Below are 22,920 nucleotides of genomic sequence, written 5' to 3'. Positions count from 1 at the left end.
AGTATACCTAAGCTACATAAGATACGTACTGTAAATAAAAATCCACATGGAGATGAGCCATGAATTTATTATAAATAAGCATAGTATTAATACTCTGAGAATTTTCTTTTTCTCTTTGGGAATTTATGCTGTCCAACACTGAAAAGGACTTTCTTTCCGAATATGATCTTAAAGAACTTAAATACAGCAAATACCTAAGAAAGTATGACTGTTAGAAACAAAAAGAAAATTTTAAGTTAAAAAGTTTTAAAATTGAAAAGGAAAAAAGGGAGAGACATGAAGTTCATATAACCAACATTTTCCCATATGAAAATGAATATTTACTAAAACCGTACAAAAGGTCTGCTTGTTACATCTTCCCCCTTCAGAATGACACATGGTTCAAACAGAGATCGAGATTCCATTTTAAGATCGCAGCAAAGGGAAAAAATAACACCAAGCAGACAATGGGTACAAGTCCTTTCATCCAGCATTTCAGTTCAGTATCACTGCACCAGATAAAACAACTTTCATAGCCAGTGTGGAGCGATAGCTTTACTGGGTATCACACTGGAAGATTGGTTATCTGGAACCTTAGCTAGAGAGCGGTATTGCAGTTTAACGCTCTCGGCATTATCCAATGTCTTCACTACATACCTGTCATAACATAAACAAGACATCAGTTAAGAGATGGCAAAGCTAACTAACAGAGTCAGATGATTCAGACACCATGAAAAACAATATGTAGAGGCATAGTTCTCTATTCTTACATGTTTCTTCTTCGTTTACTTTTCTTCTTGTCCTATTAGAAATCAACTTTAACAAGAGCAGTAGGAAATTCCATTTTTTCTATCCCCTCTCAATTTCTGTCATAAGAGGGGGAGTTAAAATTTTCCAGTTTTCTGAAAGTGGCACAAATGCAAGAAAATTTGGCCAGAACAAATTTTCTATTTGCTTTTTTACCAATGGTTACCTAATGGCACAAACACACCCTGAGTTTAATTCAAAACTGACACAGTAAGATAATGTTGGACAGACTGAATTATGACCACAATGTTTGTCAGTTCTGAGCTAGAGTAGCAGGTACGCCATTCCCTAATCCAGATACTTCCATTCATATCAAATTAAGCTTGTCTACACATCCCACTCTCCAAAAAATAGCAATTACAAAACTCTTCACCACCTATAACATCTCAGTCACATCCACACTTGTTTCTCTGCCTAAAACGGGTTCACCAAGCTACTATTGCTAATATAAGCAATGACTGCATCTCATCACAGCCAGCTGAAAAAAAATATTTCAAAACCTAATCAAGGGCTTTAAAAAAGTTCATAGATACATTTCAATATAATGTTCATGGGCAGTAGGAAATATAGAATAAACTCCACAAAAACAACTAACAGATATCTTTCTCATTATCGCAGCCAGCAAAAGTTGAAGGTAGACAATGGCTGCGTCCACCCCTATTGCTCAAATAAAAATTTATAATAGTCTCCTTTGTAACACATACACCTGCCTCATAAATAAAGTACACGTTCTCAAAAGAATCTCGTTACAACCACATGAGAAATGTGCACAATAATCTACAGTTCCACTCTTATGAATTTGTGAACTTTCATCAAACTGGACCAAGAATTTTAGTAGCAACCACAACCTAAACAAAATTACTCTAGTTTATTCTGTTCATGAACTTTCAAAAGAGTCTTCTGTCACAATGCCGTCACACAAACTTATAGCACTATAATAATCACGTTACCTAGACATGGCTTTCAGAATACAATTTATTTTTGGAATACGTAGGCTTTCTGAATTTCATTCACAGCCCGAAACAGAAAAAGTGCTTTTTAGTGATAATTTCAGCATGGTGAATAGCCAAGAAAACTAGAAGAATGAGATGCAGTTACCATCCATTTAAGCACTGGGTTGTTACAATGGCCTCACGTCCAACAAAGCGCTGGGGAGTCCTCTTGTTTCCCTAAGAAAAAGTTACTCAATAATAGTTCAAAACTTTAAAAATAACATGAAGAAAAGATGAAAAGAAATGACGAATCCTGTTAAATACCTTGATAATTACCCTGTCAGTTACGACAAACGGAAACTGAACACCTTTACCCCTTGAAGAATCCACGGGAAATGGATCACCATAGCTACAATTTTCCTACAAAACAATATCATAGATAGCTATTTAGAAAATGGAAGGCATAAACTTCTATATGCTTTTTAAGAAAGAGCATGAATTGAGTAGTACTAGGATAGGTGACCTCCTGGGAAGTCCTCATGTTGCACCCCTTTTTTAAAGAGGTTGAAGAAGAGGTAATGTGACGTCGGAAGGAGCGTGATGAGGCGACATCGGCGCTTGAGGTTGGGCTCCCCCCGTTGCTCCCCTCGGCAATAGGGGAGTAGGAGAAGGATGCCCACCGACTCTCCCTCCCTGGAATAGTCGACGATGTGAAGGCTCCAGTCATAGGGACTCATCAGAGGCAAGATGATCACGACAAACTGCCAGCAATGGAGGATGATGGTCCCTGGAGCACAGCGAAAGGAAATCGTAAAGTGGGGGACTCATCGTGGATTTACGGCGAGTTTGAGATCTCACTAGCCCTAAAGCAAGGGCGAAGTGCTAGGGTAATCCGAAATCACTATGCGAAATGGGCAAAGAAGTTCTTTCACCTCAATCCCCCTGGCCTCTGTCTCGGATTTTGCTTGATGGAGACACGGGAAGAGGGGAAGAGCTCCGAGACTTCGTGAAATCCGAATCAGGGAAATTTCTTTCTCCCTTTCCGTGTTTCGAAAAAAGGGGATTAGAGAACTCAAGATAATCCAGAGAAGGGGAACTACCATCATGGCACGCGTCTACCTACTGGAAATTCTTGGATCTTCTTACTGCTGGAAAGAGTTGCGAAACTCGATCTTAGCCATCAATGAGAAGTTTGCCGAGGTTCCTCCGGCGAGAAATATAAACAACCAGCGCCCACCCCCCCCCCCCCCCCCCTTCTTCCAATTCCCAGCCGAGAAAACCCAACCCCTAAACCACCCCCCCCCCCCCCCCCCCCCCCAGAAAATCCCCCACCCTTCTGCTCAGAACCCGACCATAAACTTGCCCCTCGACTCGACACTTTCGAAAATGGGAAATTAAAGCTCAGCACTAGCCTAATCGTGGAGACTTCCTCTGAGCGCTGGAATAGCACAAGTCTCACTCAATGGTTCCGTGACTCCTTCAAGCTTCAGCCCCCAAAATAGTGTGGATGGAACCCCAGAAATGGCTGGTTCTCCTCAAAGCGAGGGAGGAGGCAGAAGAAATTCTGGAAAATAGGAAATGGCTGCAAGAAGATGGCATATCTGTGTGAAAGTGGGAAGTGACCCCGGTGTGCCAACCTCTCGGCCAATGGGTCTCGATCCGAGGTCTCCCCATCGAACTATGGACGAATGAAGTGCTCAATCAAATTTACAACGCATTCGGAAAGCTGATACAATGGTCGGATACCACGTTGGAGGGATCAAAGCTCCACGTCGCGACAGCTTTTGTCGACCCAAACTCCCGCTGGATAGAGCTTTGTTTTCTGAAATTAATTTTCGGTGATGAGTTTGTGTGGATAGAGGTGTCCTTCGGGGAACCCTATCTTCTGAGGCCACCGGAGTTTCGCCGGACGCGAAGGAGAAGCAACACCCCTGAGTTCACAACCTACACGACTCCTAGACGAGTCAACTCAGTGGGCACTCAACAGGATCCCTCTCGCTCAGGTGAGTCCACATCGCTCCAGAGTTTTGACACAAACTCAAACTCGTTTTTGAATTCGTTGGGAAGTTTTTCTCGATCCCGAGTTACAATGCTCCCTCGTCAGAAGTTTTTAAATTAATCCCAAGTCCCCAATCTGAAAAAACGGGTTTCGTGTCAGAAGTCTCTAAGCCAATCTCGGATTCCCAAAACGAAAAAGTGGGATTTGTGTTAGACTCCCCGTCCAACCTGTCCCTCCCGGTCTCCAATGCAAAATCCGCCCGATCTCTGACCAAAATTTTTCAAAATTCAAATTTGAAGAGTCATGTGAGAATCCCGAGATCTGTTCCTTCTGATCTCATCTCAGTAATCGAGTCCACTCCAGTTTCAAATTTAAACCTTGGTTCCCAAAAAGAGAACGAGTCAAACCCCACCTCCTCTCTGCCGAATTCCAATACTAACTCCTCTCGTACTTGGGCTCAAAACTTTCAAACTTCGTCAGATGTCTCGGCCAGTCCTTTGTCAAAAATGTCTGCCTCTTCAGTTTTTTCAAACCCCGAAAATACACTTTCCTCTGTGTTCGCTTCCTTTATTTCATCTTTCCCCAGACCACTCACGAATCTTCTATCCAAGTCATGACTCTAGCATCCAAGATGATCCATTTTGACAAGGCGTCAACATCACCAGGTGCTGGATCACTCCCATCAATATGACCCCATAAACCCTTTCCCTATACAAATAACCGGAACTGAAATTCCCAAGCACCGTAGTTCTTGCCCGTGAACCGAATAAGAGAGAAATCTAACTTGTCTACTGACATGATAAGATCGGATCTAACAAAATTCCCGATATACCCCCGCTCTTCAGAAATTCCAAATAGACCCCTACTCTTTCAAAAATTCGAAATATACCCCCAAATTATCAGAAATTCGAAATATACCCCCAAAATATCAAAATTTCTAAATGGACCCCAAAACCTTCAGAAATTCCAAATCGGCCCCCAAAGTTTCTGAAAATTTCAGAATGACCATATGCCAAATAGTTTCCTCTTAATCAAACAGACGCGCGGGAAAAAAATCGCACCTTTCGTTTCCCCTTCCGGCGAGAAATGTTTCCCGGCGAGGTCTTCCTTCCCGGCAACAGAACCATCGTTGGAGCTTCTCCCGCAATGGAACCGCTCGTTGCAGCTTTTCTGACAACTATTTTGAGCTCCAACAAGTTTTCCAACAACCCCCGAAATCAATGTCGAAAACAGAGTCGTCGGACAGCACAGGTCGTCGGACAGGATACTTCGCAGCGGAAAACCTTCGGACGGAAATGCTTTGTCAATCTTCGGACAAATCCAGCTCTGATACCATGACAGCAGCTAGCCAATACACTCAAAAGACCGATTTGTTAGGTGTGGAAAGCTACCGCCTACAAGAGTGGACGGAACCACTCTAACACCCACCCCACCCATTCTTGACTACCTCTCACGGGATTCGAACACGGGACGTGGCATGCCCAGCTCTGATACCATAACAGTAGCTAGCCAATACACTCAAAAGACCGATCTGTTAGGTGCGGAAAGCTACCGCCTACAAGAGTGGACGGAACCACTCTGACACCCACCCCGCCCATTCTTGACCGCCTCTCACGGGATTTGAACATGGGACGTGGCGTGCCCAGCTCTGATACCATGACAGCAGCTAGCCAATACACTCAAAAGACCGATCTGTTAGGTGCGGAAAACTACCGCCTACAAGAGTGGATGGAACCACTTTAACACTTCCGTATGTAAAGCCATGGATAAAATGAAAAGAAGGTTTCTCTAGAGGGGATCAAGGGATTCATTTAAATACCACCTGGTCAGATGGGATGACATATGTCTGCCTAAAAGATTGGGTGGGTTGGGGATTCCGAAATCAAAGGAAATGAACAATGCTTTACTCCTTAAATGGATATGGAAGTTCAACACTAATTCTTTTAACCTTTGGAAGGATATGGTTCGTGTCAAGCTGGGTTGGAATTTTTCATGGTGGCTGTCCGGTGGAAATCGGAGAGGGCTATCCTCAATATGGAGGTCACTTTACTTGCTTCTTCAGAAATTTTCCTCAGCCAATAGATTCTTTGTTGGAAGCGGTAGATATCTTAAATTCTGGGATAATTGGTGGACAGAGCAGAAACCTTTGCGGAACTCCTTTAGGAATCTATTCCTTTTCTCCACACAAGGAGAGATATTAGTAGCCGATGCTTTTGAGGGGGGTGGTTTGAGCCTACATCCCCGAAGGGGTCTTTCCGATACGAAGGCCTTGGAAGCAAGCCATTTATTAGATTCTTTGAATTATGTTAGAATGAGACCTTCCTATGCAAACAAGCTCAATTGGTGGCCTAATAAAAGCAGCAAATTCACAGTTTCATCCACATACAGATACATTAATGGTTGGGATTCGACGCAAAGGGAACATGATATCTACTCGTTTGGCGTCTCTGTGCTCCTCCAAAGATAAAATTCTTCGTGTGGAGCACTTGCCAAAGAAAGATTCTCACAATAGATGTGCTTAGAAGAAGGGGTCACCCATCTATCGACCCCCTATGTCCTTTTTGCAATGCTAAGGTTGAATCCACCAATCATATTCTGCTACAGTGCCCGTTCTCATGGAATGTGTGGACCTCTGTCCTATGCAAGTTGGGGTTGCAATTCTGTATATCAGCTGATCTGATCTCTTTCAGCAAGTTGATCATTGGCTATCCCCTTCCTGGTCTCGGTAAAGTGATGATCTCCGCATGTGCCAGTTTCGTGTCGTGGGGGCTTTGGAATGAGCGTAACCGAAGGCGTTTCGTTGCTAAAAGTGAATCTGAGGTAAGAGTCGCGGAAAGGGTGACGGGACAAATCTCCACTTGGTTTTTTACTAAGAAGTCATTTTCCTCCTTCAAGGGTACCTCTATCCGTGATAGCTGGAGCAATCTGGTAAATATGCACTTTGGGACCAAGGTTCAAGTCATGCAGGAGTGGACTCCCCCAAAAGTTGGTTACCTAAAGTTGAATTTTGACGGCTCTTCTCTCGGCAATCCGGGAATCGCTGGTTTTGAGGGAGTGATTTCGGATCCATCTGGAAATCAGTGTTTCTCTTATGCTAGCCCGTTAGGCATCTCCGATTCAACGTCAGTTGAGCTCTATGGCCTTCTTAATGGACTCCATGTTTTCAAAGACAACTGCAGTGGTCCCATTCACATTGAAGGGGACTCCAAGGTGGTCATTGGATGGTGCGAGTGTGCTTCCCCTCCGCCGTGGCGGCATTGGGACATCTTTCGGGAGATCTTAGATATTACCTCACTACTCTCTTGTATTTGGTCTCACATTCTGAGATTTGCAAATTCGGCAGCAGATGTGCTTGCCAAGTAAGGAGCGTCCCTTCAATCTCTTTTTGTTAGGGATCTACTCCCTCTTCCTTTGTAATTTTTCTCTTGTTAATATAAATACATCTTTATCAAAAAAAAGAAAAAAAAGGCATGAATTAGAAACTGGGACAATATGAAATTGAATTCAATTTTCCTCTTCTTCACATTGCTAGCCAAACCCTACCTCCAACCTTATAGATTTATAAGATTCTTGACAGAAGAATAGAGATTATAGTTGCAAAGCAAGAGAAAGAAGATATCAAAGTATGTCACTGCCATAGAACAGAATAGTCACTGGTTAGGGCTCAGGCTTGACCCCAAACTCTCCTTTAAATTTCTTGCTTGGATTTGAATAAAGCACTCCTCTCCATATTGAAATTGTTAAAATACAAGTCCGGGGGTATTTTGGTCAGTTCCCATATTTTCCACATTAGATTTTTCTCCTATAGTATGGCTAATAAATAGAGAATGTCTTATTTTATCACTAGTTAAATTTTCGTTCAATTTAGACATGTATTTTAGGAGATATATAATTTTGAGTATTGAGAAGCATTTTTGTCCTTTTGTAAACTTTCACTTAAACCTTGATTATAAAGAAGCTGGACAGGCCTTTTTGGCTCGGATTCCAAGGAAACAAAGTTGCTCCTCTTCCAAAACTCTTTTTCCTCTTCTATTTTCTCCCCAAATCACATTTTTCAACAATAAAAAACAGTATTAAAACTGACAAAACTAGAATAAGTCAAATACTCAATCATACTGTTCACACCCTAAGAGAGGAATGTTAACAACAACTACCTAGTGTAAATGACCAAAATGTCTGTTCAGACTATATTTCTTTAAAAAAAAAAAAAAAACTAAAAAACCTGTTCATATCTCTCTCTTCTTCTTTTACATGCTCTTGAAGCTTGTAATTCTTCTTCCCTGCGAAATGCCTGTACTGCAGAACGCAGAGCTACACAAGAGTACATATTTAGTAAGACCAACAGACAATGAAAAGAAAAACAAAAAGAGAATGTCCCAATATACTTAAAATTAAACACATCAAGTAAAGATGACATAGATCAAAAAGCACAACAAGAGGTGGACGCCTGAACTGAAAACCACCAATTGGTCATTCAAACAATTGTGTTGCATTAAGCTACATAAAATCCAAGGATTTATATGATGGTTCTATGGCAGATGAAGACCAGACGCAATTACAAGTGTATGTAACTAAAAAGCAAGTCCCAGAGCCACCTACAATGTGCAGAAGTTGAACTTTAAAAAGAAAAGCATTTGTGCAACATTATCACCGAACAAGTTTAAAAAGATCAAAATAAAAAAGAGAAGACGAAACAAAAAATAAATACTATTTAGATGGGATATTTGAAAATACCCTAATTTACAAAACTTAGGCTGCTGAAATGGAATTGGTTCAACCATTACTAAGTGCAGCTATGGAAAGAAATCAACATAACTTTGTTGGTGGGAAAAATCCCAATTTAGTTATAGGTTATGGAGATCCTGGGCTTTATAAAGTGGGAGTAGGTCTTCTAACATTTTTTTTTAGTTATAGGTCTTCTCACATTTTTTTAGTTATAAATTTCCTAACATTAACTAATCATTTTGGGATAAACAGGTCCAACTTATACAAATGGATATCTGGTCGTTTTCAAGCTATGTATATATGCACGCATCTCAAATGCAAGTCTTCCAATTGAGAAGGTAATTTTGAATTAACAAAGGTTTGACATCAAGTGAATGAAAAACACCAATTTCTTACGAATATTAATTGAAAATTGATGTGCCTTTAGAACAATAATGGAGCAATAAAATTGACCATGATGAGAGTGATATATCAAGTGGTAATGAGGTGGTTTGGCCCTTGGCACAATGAGCTGAACAACCAACACATGCATTTAACAAGCAAGAGATGAGTGAGCAAGCAGCCAAAAAACATAAAAGAGCAGAAGTATGTAATGTACAAAGATTTGGTGCCACCGAGTCCTCTGAAAGAGCATGACCACAAGTGCATGATTTCTGTACAAATATTCACAGAAGACAAAAGGGTGAGAGCAATGACAAGAGGAACAAATAAACAAAGAAGTCACACCAAGAAAAGAGACCTACGTTTGCAAAACCAAATGTGTCATGTCAAGATTGTCATTCCAATCTGATGTCATACATTTTGTCCAAATTAAAATCATATCGCAATTTTGAACAAGTCTAATGTACAAGGGTTTTTCTTGCAAAAAGAAACTAAAGTATCCTAATACCATTTGCATCCCAGATTTAATTGACTAATTGACGTGAAAATTTGGACCTAACTCAAACTCAACTTTGACAATAGCTCCAAGGTTAACACTAGTCTGGTTGGCAGTGGCACTGTACTAAATGATCATTTGTGAAAGATCATCCTTGTTAACCATTTGGAGCCACCACTGACTTAATGAAGGCTGAGACGTGTTCCATTCTTCAAGGTTTGAGACTTAATCATGAAAAATTCAACTTGCACCCAAATTGTTGAGGGCAACTCCACTATTATAATTATATGGGTCTCTCGCAACTCTCAACCTTCATGGCACCTTTCACAAACATGGCCAATGGGTTATGGATATTGGCTTGCCTTTTGACAGTAATTGGACATACGTCTGGCATGAGGCTGATCACCTCACCAACCCACTTGCCAGATCCAGGGTTCCAATAACTTCTTGTTGGAGATGCCATTCTGATGCATATGGATTAGCACCACCTTCCCCTCATAGATTACCCATTTTTTGTATGGTAGTCTTTTTCTTTTGTTTTCATTTTATTTTTATTTTATTGTACTTCCCTTTTTCTGCTTTCTTATATTTTTTCATTTTATTGCAAAAACGTCTCACTTTTGTCAGGGGGGAGAAATGATGCACAAAGTCACAAGTTCAAGCTTTTGTCTCTATGGTCATCATTTGTAACATCTCTCCAACTTTGAAGCTGAAACCTTAACACAAGAAATCTCATTAATAGCAGATCCCATAGCCCCTCTATGGATGCTCTACCTTTTACAACCTTCTGGACATTAAGACTGTAAAGAACAATGTATTTCCACAAGTTCTTTCTCCAACATTAACCTTTTTTAATGGCTTAATTACCCTCTTTTCATTAAGCAAGGACCTAATTGGTCATATCTGCTACTTTCTCAATGACAGTCTCATCATGGCTAAAACCAGCCAAAAAAAAACTCTCTTTTTTTAAGAATAGTAAAATCTGAAAATTTTTAAAATATACAACTGTTGACCACATTTAAGTGGCCTCCTAGAACTTTAACCATCTTGGACATCTTATTCTTGCACTTTTCAGCTTTAGTTTTTTTCTTTCCTTTCTTGTTTTTTTTTTTTTTTTTTTTGAGAATGGTGTGAATATTATTAAGAAAAGAGAAAAATCAAATAAAAATGTAAATCTTGGGAGCTCTCCTATGATAACAAGAGATTGGAGGGAGCCTCCCTGTTTAGCCTGTGAATCAGCAAGAGTTCGTTGATCAGGGAACATGAGACTGAGTACAAGATAGGTGAGAAGTGATGTTATAAATGACATGGAAGATGGTCCAATGTCACCAAGGCGACTCCTTGTGCAAGGATCACCACCCAAATACCACCTTAGAGTTACCTTCAATGAGCAACGGCCTAGAGAAGTGGTCCTGGATGATGAAGCCCTGGAGGAGGGTGAATACCTTGGTAGAAGTGGAGACAGATACCCCCATTGGACCAGCGTAGGAGATAAGCAGGGCTCCATCATCATTGCGGATGATGCCGCGAAACCCAGCCAGACCTGGGTTGCCGATAGCACTGACGTCAAAATTTAACTTGAAGGTGCCTGTAAGGGGGCTGCCATTCTGCCATTCTTTCTGGCTTTAGTTATTAACAAAAGGCTAAGGAGAAATGTCCCCTCTTTTCTTTTTTTGAGAAAATGTGTGAAATTTCCCTTCATTATGTGGCAAGATATCCATTCCTAATTGGTCCCTACTGACACGACATGGTTAACACATGGACACTGGTGAAGCCTAATCAGGACCATTAGATTCACGAAACGGATCTTGCTTTTCCTCAATTCTTGAGTGATAGCAGATGCAGAGAGGCTATTCTACAGTAAGCCATGCAATGAAGAAAGCAACAGCCAGGCCCTCACTGTTGAGGACTCTGTCCACCTCCCTCATCCTTATATTTTGCCGTCTGACTTATTTTCTTTTACCAATAAATGTTTCCATTCGCTACTCATTATATAGACCTTCAACACAAAAGATTGAGCCACTGTAGAAAAGATGAACTCAACCGCTCAATCCTCTTAAATATTTTTCAGTCAAGCTAGATCTCAGAACTCAAACTTCAAGCAAGTTCAAGCAAACTCACGTGCACAAGTTGAGCCTCAGAAGAGGGCAGTTTAATCATAGGCAACCAAAACTAACAGCAATAATAAAGAGTATTTTCAGAAACATGTTAAGTGAAACCAAATCTGTTCTCAATTCAGATTCTCCATGCATCTCTTGAAATAGTCAATAAAAAACCAAAAGATCACCGTAGAACTCACCAATCTCAGAACATGTTGTAGACCACCACTTCCAAAAGAATGCCCACATGATAATATTATCGCATCATCCATGAGTGCCCCTCTACATAAACAGAAATGAAAAAGAACAAAAAGGTAAAGCTCAGAGGTGGGCATGTAAAACAATATAGTACATGGCTCACTTGATGATCAATACAAATTTTTCTTTTTGGCTGCTAACACGCCATTGTTTCTTTGTTGTTTTGCTAAGAATAATTTCTTAGTAGATTTTTTTTCTCTTGTGCTAGCTAGTGTTTGTTACAAAATAGCAACCAAATATTCAAGTTCTCACCTTGGAACTTGAAAAACAGGAATTTCATAGAAAGGAAAATAAAGGTTGGGTTATCCATATCTCCACTTCTCTATCATCTTTATTTCTGTGCTTTGGTGGCTTTAAATAACAAAAAGTAATGCAAAACTGGGCAAACCACTCATGAATAATGTAGAAGTTAGGGGTAAAGAAGAAGAAAGACAAGAGAGAGAAATGAAGAGAGAGAAGAAGAGGACGCAAGTGCGCCAATTCCCACAACAGGTTAGGGTCTAAAAAGATCCCTTTTTCTATTATATAGTCACTTAAGTGATATGCCAGCAAAGTTACAATAATGTCCTCCTCCACACTCAAACTATCAGCACTCCCTAGTTACATACCAAAATAAAACAAAATTGAAACACAACCCCAACATGAAGACACGCTTATTGCTAACCTATGAGGGACATATGGTAAGAGTAAAATAACCAAAAGTACCCTGTATATATATTTCAACACTCCCCATCAAGCTGGAGTGTATATGCAAGAAACACCTGCTTGTTACAAAAATTCACAAATTCTCGCTTAAGCTTTAGTAAAGTTACCACCAAACTTATTAACGGATTTAACATATGGAGTGACCACCGCTCCACTCACCACAGCATCACAAACAAAATAATAATCGAAACTTTGCTGGTCAATTCATGAAATACTGGGTTAAAAGCAACGAAAAGCGTAGCTTGGTTATCACAATATATCGTCATAGCTTCTTTGGTAAGAAAACCTAACTCTTGCAACACTGATCTCAGCCAAAGAAGTTCACTAACTGTATGAGCCATTGCTCGGTATTTAGCTTCTACACTAAAATCAGCCACAACATTTTGTTTCTTGCTCTTCCAGCTTATTAAATTTCCATCAACAAATACAAATAAAAAAGGAGTCTTCCTGTCCAACTCAGGCCCTGCATAATTGGCATTTGGATATCCACCAATCGACAAATGACAATGTTGCTCATACAACAATCCTTTTCCAAGTGCCTCCTTCAAATGTCTTAATATCCTGTGTTGCCTCTAAATGGATCTTGTAAAAAAAAGAAGATAGAAGAGAAATTGGAGAAAAAGGAGAGAGGAGAAGAAAATAGAGCTTTTGTACAACCTGCTCGATGGGGGAAAGATCGACCCCCATCCTGCTTTATTGACGCGCTTAAGAGTTTTTAAAAGACTAAACAACCCCAACATGAAGGACATATACATGAGAGTAAAGCAACCTTTAATACCCTCAAAATTTACATAATAACCACATCACTTCAGAAACACTAATCTGAACCCTTTCATCTAACAAATTACAGAACCTCCACATCAGAATTACCAAAATACCTTCAACATCTAACACTCTCCCTCAAGCTGGAGCCCATTAATTATAGCTTAGCACAAAACTTAGAAGTCTCGCTTTCCAAGAGGCTTTGTGAATACATCACCAATCTACTCAGTGGTCCTAACATATGGGTTTAACTACTTAGCCATTTATCACAGTATCCCTTACAAAGTGAAGATCAACTTCTATATGTTTTGTTCCCTCTACACTAAAACATATCATTGTATCCCCTCTGCACTAAAACATGTCACAACATTTCGCTTTTGACTCTTCTAAATAACAAGATTTCCTCCAAAAAATACACAGAAACCCGTGGTAGATTTCCTATCAAGTTTAAAACCAACATAATTTATGTCTGAGTATCCTTCAACTCTGAGATGATCATGAATATATAGTAGCCTTTTGATTAGAGCTCCCTTCAAATACCACAAGACTCTTTGTGAGCTTTCCACAAAGGTTCCAAACTGACTCACCACACTAACAGGAAAAACAATATCAGGTCCGTGGCAATTGCATATATTAATTGCACAACTAATCTTCTTTACATGGTCTTGTCTTTCAAGAAAGGCTACTTCTCATCCCACAGTTCTGACCAACCTTCATAGGACTATCTACTGGTCTAGTTCCTAATAACCCATTCTTACATAACATGTCAGTAATATACTTCCTTTGTGAAAGGACTACTCCTTGCTTACTCCAAGCAACTTCAATCCCCAGAAAATATTTTAGAGGCCCTAGATCTTTAGTTTGGAAGTGTCTACTCAGATAAGTCTTCACTTCCTCAATCTTCTTGGTATCACTTCTATTCTCCTACGGAGCAACATACCTAGGAGATTGCTCCATAAGAACCTCCTGCTGCAGATCAACATAGAGGAATGCACTTTTAATACCAAGTCATAATAAAGGCCATCTCTTAGTAAAAACAACAGAGATAAAAGTTTTGACAATACTAATATTAGCCACAAGAGAAAAAGTATTAAACACGTCCACACCATATGTTTAGGTGTAACTTTTAGCCACCAAATGTGGTTTATATCTTCCAACTGTTCCATCAGCATTATATTTCATTGTATACACCCAACAACAACCAACCATAGTAGCATCAGTAAGAGGATCAACCAAGTCCAAGTGTTCCTAATCTATAAGGCATTCTTTTCATCACCCATAGCTTGCTTCCACTCAGGCAAACATAAGGCATTCTGCACTTTTATAGGAATAAAGACAAACTACGAAGTAGTAAGATGATAACGAAGTTTCAAATGACCAAAATGAAGGAGACAAACTATGAAACTATACATATTTGAAAATAGGATATGAGGAACTTTCCTTATGGCAACAAGATGATGCAAACCATCAAATATAGGATCTACAGGTGAGGAGGAACATGATCCAACCATGTCCAAGGGGGCCACATCACATCATAAGTTGGAGGTTGTATTTCACCCTTGGGCAGTTGTTTGCGCACCTTTCTTCGTTGATAAACTTGCACATGTTTCAATGGAATAGATGTAGAAGGTATAATGGGACTATCCATAACAGGAAGAGGGAGAGAAGACTCAACGGCCACTATAGGGTTAGACAAAGAGTCAAAAATGGCACCAAAAACAGTATAGTTTCAAAAACTGTTACATACGTTGAAATACAAAATCTCTTGTTCAAAGGTTCATAACACATAAGCCTTCTAAATATGAGGATAACCTAGAAAAATGCATTGTAGAACCCGAGGAGATAATTCGTCAACTTGAGGACCAACTGAATGAACAAAACAAAATGAACCAAACACCTTGGGTGAGACATCAAATAAAAAGCATTCTAGTTTCAACACTCGCAAAGGAAGTTTTCCTCACAAAACTGAATATGACATCCTATTAATCAAGTAATAAGAAGTCAAAATGTCGTCTCCCTAATACAATTCTGGGAAATTTATTTGAAATAAAAGGATACGTGCTTCTTCAAACAAATGACGATTCTTTTGTTCTGCAACCCTAATTTGTTGTGGAGTATACACACACAATGATAGAAGAATAATCCCATGAGAAGCAAATAAAGAAGAAAATTTATGATTCATAAACCCCAAGACAATTATCTAAACAGAAAGTATGAATTGAAGCACAAAATTGAATTTTCATTTTATTAAAAAACTGAACAAATACATCAAAGACTTCTGACTCCTACCAAAGAAGATATACCCGAGTAACTCTATTACAATAATCTATAAACATTAAAAAGTACTCACGACCAAACAAATTGGAAGTTTTACAAGGACCCCAAACATCAAAATGCACTAACTCAAAAGGAACTTTACTATGGCCACTACTCAAAGAAAACGAACTTCTGGTGGTGCTTTCCAAGTTGACACGATCAACATTGAAAAGATAAATCTAAAGCAGAGTAGGAAGAAACTGATATAATCGTGAGCCAGGTCCGAACAGTTTTAATAGAGATTTCTACCACACAGTTTGGCCCATTATTAAGCAGGACATTTGTAGACTTGCTCGGGGCTTCTACAAGGACGACATCACTTTCAGAAGCATGGGGGCTTCCTTTATTGCCTTAGTTCTGAAGAAGGTCAATGTTGAGCAGCCAGGCGATTTTCGGCTCATTAGTCTCATCTCCAACTCTTAAAAAATTATTGCACGGCTCCTCACTCAGTGTTTGAAGACCTCCCTCCCCCTGGTCATTCGTAATAGTCAAGGTGCTTTCCTTAAGGGAAGAAACATCCTTGACTCCTTGATGGCTGCTCATGAGCTCTTTGATCATTTTTCCCACTCTAGTTCTCCACGCTTTGCTTTGAAGATGGATCTTGAGAAGGCGTTCGACAGGATCAATAGGGACCTCTTGGACAATCTTTTGGGCTAGATGGGCTTTGGTGACCGTTGGAGATTTTGGATAAGATCTTGTGTTTCTTCGATCTCCTTTTCCCTCCTCAATGGGACCGTTTGTGGCTTCTTTAAGGGATCATGGAGCATCCGACAAGGGGATCCGCTCTCCCCCCCTTTTATTCAATAGTATAGTTGAGCTCCTCTCGGCCATGACCTATAGGGCAAAGGAGGTCGGCTGGCTTGAGCTGATTAGCAGCATTGAGGCCTTCGCGTTCCTCTCTTGCAGTATGCGGATGATACTTTATTATTCGGGGTTGGATCCTTGGATTATATTCTGAAGATCAAGGCCTTGCTGGGTCTCTTTGAGATTGTTTTGGAGCAGAAAGTCAATTGGCAGAAGACATCTTTGGTGGGGTTTAACATCAACACGGAGGAACTTCGATCCGTGTCGGCTCTCTTGTGTTGCTCTATCTCTACTCTACCCGCCACCTACCTCAGTCTCCCTCTCTTTACCTCTAGCATCAGCAAAGACCTATGGAGCCCAGTTATTGAGAGATTGGAATATCATTTGGCTACTTGGAGAGGTCGTTTCCTCTCTAAAGCTAGGAGGCTTACTCTTCTCAAATCATGTTTGGCTGGAATCTCGACTTACTTTCTCTCGTTTATGCACTACCCTGCTGCGATTTGCCATCAAATCGATGGCTTGATGTGGAGATTGCTTTGGCGAGGTACCTCTACTGAGTTCAAGTACCATCTAGTGAGGTGGAAGGATGTGCGCATTCCCAAATCTAAAGGGGGATTGGGTATTAGGTTCTCCAAGGATATGAATATGGCAATCCTCCTTAAATGGATTTGGAAATTTAACACTACAAACAGCAATCTTTGGAGATCAATGGTGTCGTTTAAGCCCAACTGGCATGAGGCGTGGTGAACCTCGGGGGGGAGAGGAGAGCTGCCCTATCTCCAATCTGGAGAGCTATTTTTCCTCTCCTTCCATTCTTCCAATCGGGCACCTACCTCCATGTTGGGAATGGTCGCTTGATCCGTTTTTGGAAGAGTGGTGGGTTAGCTTTGGGCCTCTGAAGGCCTCTTTTGGTAGCATTTGGCGATCCTCCACGCAGTTCTACTTATCAGTTGCGGATGCTTGGGGTTTGGGAGATTGGGATCTTCGTTTGCACTGGAGTCTGGATGATGTTGATGCCCTTCTTGCCTCTCAGCTGTTGGAGGTGATTTCTGCCTCAAGGCCTCGTGATACTTTGGATGACTCAATGATTTGGTGGCTTGAGGTTAGTGGTTTGTTCTTGGTCTCATCCGCCTACTCCCTCATCAAAGGATGAACCTCGGCTACCCCCAACCATGAGGTAGATTTTATTTGGCGTCTCTCTGCTCTCCTGAAGGTTTAGTTCTTCCTCTGGAGTGTTGGGCTTAACAGAATTCTCACTACCGTCAACCTCCATCGTTGTGGTAATCTCAACGTGTGCATCTCGTGCCCCCTGTGTGGCCTTGAGGAAGAGACTTCTTGCCACCTATTCATGTCCTGCCCTTACTCGTGGTCCATTTGGATGAGCGTCCTCAGCCGGTTTGGTATTCAGCTTTGCAAGCCAAATGGCATCCTCTCGGTTGAGCGTTTACTTCTCAGGATTCCCTTCCCTAAATTGGGGAAGCTGATTATCTCTTTTTTTAAATGAAAGTTGATTATCTCTGCTTGTGTTGTTTCATACCCTGGGGCATCTGGACGGAACACAACAATAGACGTTTCAACACCAAGCATCTCCCCCGTGACAAGGTCATCTCCGCTTGGCTTCACTCTAGGAAGGAGTTTTTCGCTTTTTCTGGGCTCTCACTCAAGGAGAACTGGAGCACCATTGCTCAAAAGGGAGGCCTGTCGAAGTCTCCAGCGATGCGGGAATGGCAACCTTTTGATCTGGGCTCCATCAAGATGAACTTTGATGGCAACTCCCTCGGCAATTATCTCTTTTTTTAAAATGAAAATTGATTATCTCTGCTTGTGTTGATTTCATCCCCTGGGGCATCTGGACGGAACGCAACAATAGACGCTTCAACGCCAAACATCTCCCCCGTGACCAGGTCATCTCCTCTATTACTAGCCACATCTCCACTTGGCTTCACTCTAGGAAGGAGTTTTTCACTCTTTCTGGGCTCTCACTCAGGGAGAATTGGAGCACCATTGCTCAAATGGGAGGCCTGCCGAAGTCTCCAGCGATGCGGGAATGGCAACCCCCTGATCTGGGCTACATCAAGATGAACTTGATGGCAACTCCCTCGGCAATCCTGGCATGGACGGATATGGTGGCGTCTTTCATGATTCGGATGATAATTAGCTTTTGTCCTATTCTAGACCTATGGGCATTTCTGACTCCACTGTTGTTGAGCTTCAGGCCCTCCTCAGAGGCCTCATCATCTTTTGTGATTTCTCCGGTCCACTCCACATTGAGGGAGACTCTGCGATGATTGTTAGATGGTTCTCCTCTCCCACATCCCCGTCGTGGCATCATTGGGATGTTTACTGTTCTATTATGGATATTCTTGCCCATCTTACCTATATCTGGTCCCGTGAGCCCAGATCTGCAAGTTCTGTTGCAGACGGGTGTGCTAAGCAGATGTCATCCCTCCTTGCCCCTCTTGTTAGGAGGAGGCCTGCCTAATCTTGTTTGTTTTGTTTCTAGTTTAATAAAATCATCACTTTATCAAAAAAAAAAAAAAAACTGATGTACCTGCAAATAGAGATAGATGTCCACTCTTATGGACTACTCCGTCGATGCTGATGAATTAAACTCCATGCCCACCTAACTTGGCTTCTTACTGAACTCAACACCTAGCTCCTAGCTAAGCGTACTTCTTACTGAATGTTGCCCCATAAAAATCTTTGGACTCTTTGTAATTGAGAAGTTGGAATTGAGGTTGGCAACATGGAGGGGTAAATTTTTGTCCAAGGCTGCAGGCTCGTGCTGCTACAATCTTGCCTCGTTGGTATTCCTAGGTATTTCCTCTCTCTTATCCCCTTCCCTGCCTCAATTTGTCATCCAATTGAATGCCTCAAGAGACTTTTTCTTTGGAGAGGACCCATAGGTGAATTCAAATATCACCTCATTAGTTGGGCAGACATCTGCAGACCCAAATCCATGGGTAGCCTTGGCATTAGGTTGACAACTGATATGAACCCTGCCCTCTCGCTCAAGTGGAACTGGAAATTTAATATGTCACCAAAATATGTTTGGCAACCCATGGTGGTTGTTAAGCTCAGGAGGCACAATGGTTGGTGGACTACTAGTGGATGCCGCCATCGCCTCTAGCCTCTTTGGAGATCCTTCTTCCTCCTGCAAAATTTGTTGCTGCTATTGGCTTACTGACGGAATGGGAGTAGCCCCTCAGCTTCCTCTTATCCCAGATAAGATAATCTGGTAGCCAGACACTAGTGGAGTGCTCTCGGTCTCCTAGGCATATTACGACCTCAAGGGGTGAACTGCAGCCCTCAATCCTGTTGACGCTGCAATTGCTTGGAAGCTTGACTTTTGGCTGCCCAACAAGCTTCCAAGCAATTGCAAAGTCAAGTTCTTCCTCTGGACTACATGCCTTTACAAAATCCTAATTATGGATAATCTTCATCGGTGCAGTAACACTACTTGTGCACTCTGCCTGTTCTGCAATGCGACTGAAAAATGTGTTAACCACCTACTCCTCCTTTGCCCATTTGCTTGGAAGATCTAGTACCACATGCTCAACAAGATTGGTATTCACTTTTATGCCCCCAAGAACCTCACCTTCTCCTGCCTCATAAAATGGTATTGGGAATCAGCATCCCAAAGTTGGGCAAAAATCTCCTCTCATGCTGCCTCGTGTTCCCCCCTTGGTGCCTTTGGAAGAAGAGAAACAATCGCAGGTTCAACTGCAAATTCAGAAATGAAAAAGAAGTCTCTGATGGCTGTTTCCTCTTGGCAACGCACGGGGAAGGAATTCCAAAACCTCAATGGCACCTCGCTCTGCTTCAATTGGCGTGTTGTGGCCCATATGCCCACCCCCATCACAGCCTCCTACCATGGCAAGTTGACAACCTCCCCCTGTTGATGCTCTCAAACTCAATTTTGATAGTAGTGTCATTGACAACCTCGGAATTGAAGGTATTGGTGGTGTCAGCATAAATTTGAACAGTGTTCCGCTCTACTCCTATGTTGAGCCTATGGGAATCTCTGACTCCACATTTGTTGAGTTATTTGTGCTCCTTCAAGGCCTCATCATCTTTCGCAACCACCTCTCTAGCCCCCTTTTTTATTGAAGGAGACTCATCGATGGTGATTGGCTGGTGCTCCTCTCCCAAGGATCCGGTGTTTCAGTTCTACCCTCACTTGTACTTGGGGCCATATTTCCCAATCAGCAAATTCTATTGCTGATAACCTTGGTAACAGGGAGCCTCCCTCCAATCCCTTGATGCATCAGGAGCACTCCCCTAACATGCTTGTATCTTGTCTCTCTTTAATAATACTCACATCATTTTCAAAAAAAAGAAAAAAAACTACCCCTTGGAACACCACCTGAGAACACAAAGACCTATGCTTCACTGGTAGATAAATTGTTTTTTTAAAAGGATAAATTATGCAAATCATACAGTGGAGAAGCCATAAAAGATAGTGTTTCTAAAATCTTTAGAGAACTAATGGAGGTTCAATTGATCAATTATGGTCCATTCAATATGTAACTTGATTTGTCATAATCAAGCAAGAGTCAAGAAGCTACAGCAAAGGCAGATCCATGATCAGAGTACTCAGCTACGAGAAATAAAATCAGGAAATATGGAATTTCTGAAGAACATTTATTCTTAAAATTCAGCAGATACATCGCTAACAATAACCCTGGCCTTGATGCTGCAGTGGAGTTAGATCGACAGTGTAAGCCGATATACAACCCAAAAAATCTTTTGGCATCAAGCGTTTTTTTCATTACTCTGAATGTTAGAACTTAAAAGAGGATCATGGGGATCACTTGTCACATGTGCTGGGTTCACCTAATTGGATAGAATGGCAATTCATTAGTCAGATACTTCATCTTAAGGATTTAAATGATCCAGGGACCTAAATATAAATCATTTTAAAAAAAATCACTGTAGTTCATCTCCTGCTCCATAAATTCTGAATGAGAACATGACAACCTCCGTTTCCCCTGATAATATTGGTTACTGAACTCAAGAAAAAACAAAAGCAATGATCTTTCTTCTTCACTGGCAAACTAGAAATAAATTTTGCATTGTATCCAAGTCCATGGATCTCATGCTGGTGAGATCACATCCTTGAACACGTCTGGGTTTTCTTTTATTTGTTGCCATTTAATGTTTGGAGAAACAAACTTATGAATAGATAAAACAAAAGAAAGAAACTCATGTACCATTTCTAATAGAATTCCCAAGACTGCCATGCTTTCAGTGCCAATTACACACACTTTTTGAGAATGTTAATAGAAAGCAAATGAAAAAATTGATAAATGAACTTTCTGGAAGACTTACGTGAGCGGATCTGAGAGAATACCCCTCAGAGATTCTCCTGATTCATATGAAATAGAGGGATCTTTCCTCCCACTAAACCCACAGCCATTATCAGCTCCTATCTCCTTCTGAGCAACACTTGTCCCATCAGGCCCCTGTAATATCTGCTGGTAATAAATATCAGGATCTCCAACTGCAATTGCATTGTCATAGTGACCTATACGTCTTGTTTGGTGCTGCTGCTCACTTAGATTTCTAATGCCATTACCAGAATGAACAATGCCACTATCCTTCACCAAAACGCCTCTACTTGACCCTAATTTGAACCACAGACAATAAGTGAGCATTTCAAGCAGAGGTGGAAAAAAAAAGGAAAAAGAGGACAAGTGTAGTTGCAACACAGCTTCATGTATTTCGCATCACAATGAGCTGCAAGAAAGAAATGCCATAGAAATACCTAAGCTCTGTACAGCAACACAACAGGGTAATCCTATGTACGGTTCATAGAGAAGAATTCCCGTTTCCAATTTTATAACGGTTAGAATTCATAACCAAAATCTATTATCCATTGAGCCCACTGTATGCCCATAGCTCAAAGAGAGTATCCCAGATACCAGCGCTTCCATGGACGAAATGGAAGCCCATACTCTCAAAGAGAGTATGCCCATACCTTGTTCCACTGCATAAAAGAAGCACAAACATGGACGAAATGGAACTTGCTAAAAAGAGTTTTGTTTACGTACCAAAGGAATGTTGTTTCTGTAAGTTCATATTCTCGCTGCGAATTTTCTCCGAGCTACTCTGTACGCTGCTGCTACTATTATTAGTGGTATTCTTATTTCCTTCGACAGTAACGAGACCTTCGACTTCACCGTCACCTTCTGCATCGTCATCGTCCTCATCATCATCATCATCATCATCATCATCATCATCATCATCTTCCCCGGTTGGGGTCCCAGCGCTTCCATCAGCGTTCCAGTCTTGCTGCTCCGGTGGGTCGTTCCTTGGCCCTGTCGAATCGTAAATATTTCTCCTAAAATCATCGCGAAAGAACCCCCGATCCACGGAAAACAGTTTGCGATCCGGGGCGCGAGAAAACTGCAAATTGCTGTCCTGGAAGACCATTTGGGAATTTAAACCACTCTCTAGTCTCTGCGGGGGAACCAAATCAATGTCTTGCGAACCCATGGGAAAGAGAAAAACTACTAATTGGAGCGAGGAATTTTCATGGACTCTGGAGAAAGAGAACACGACGCAGAGCTCAGAGGTTGAAGACTAGAAATTTCGATGAGAAATCGCGCGTTCGAGAGAGGATACCGAAGACAAGAGGTCAAAATTTCTTGCCAT

General features: G+C 41.2%; 1 protein-coding gene across 1 annotated transcript; it reads right to left on the bottom strand.

Annotated features, from left to right (window-relative positions):
* Nucleotides 1-282: 282 nt before the first annotated feature.
* Nucleotides 283-22,920, bottom strand: LOC137934017 (U-box domain-containing protein 62-like). Its single transcript, XM_068778203.1, has 8 exons — nucleotides 22,317-22,920; nucleotides 21,595-21,889; nucleotides 11,619-11,700; nucleotides 9,041-9,095; nucleotides 7,940-8,028; nucleotides 2,043-2,138; nucleotides 1,885-1,955; nucleotides 283-636 (listed from the first exon to the last, which is right to left on the bottom strand). Exons 1-8 carry the CDS (start codon nucleotides 22,759-22,761, stop codon nucleotides 510-512), a joined length of 1,260 nt encoding a protein of 419 aa, XP_068634304.1. The 5' UTR covers nucleotides 22,762-22,920; the 3' UTR covers nucleotides 283-509.

This window comes from Aristolochia californica, unplaced genomic scaffold, assembly GCF_029961685.1.
Source record: "Aristolochia californica isolate CCGP_79_NKW_82.1479 unplaced genomic scaffold, dmAriCali1.0.hap1 SCAF_10, whole genome shotgun sequence".
Classification (NCBI taxonomy): Eukaryota; Viridiplantae; Streptophyta; class Magnoliopsida; order Piperales; family Aristolochiaceae; genus Aristolochia; species Aristolochia californica.
Note: the sequence above shows the minus strand (reverse complement) of the source record. Positions and strands in the feature narration are given on the sequence as shown.

Excerpts from the sequence above, each read along its gene's own strand:
- LOC137934017 (XM_068778203.1), bottom strand. The coding sequence starts at position 22,761 with ATGGGTTCGCAAGACATTGATTTGGTTCCCCCGCAGAGACTAGAGAGT. Across the intron at positions 21,890-22,316 it reads ACAGAAACAACATTCCTTTG|GGTCAAGTAGAGGCGTTTTG; the intron begins GTACGTAAACAA and ends GGTTCAAATTAG. Across the intron at positions 8,029-9,040 it reads CTCGGTGGCACCAAATCTTT|CTCTGCGTTCTGCAGTACAG; the intron begins GTACATTACATA and ends ACTCTTGTGTAG.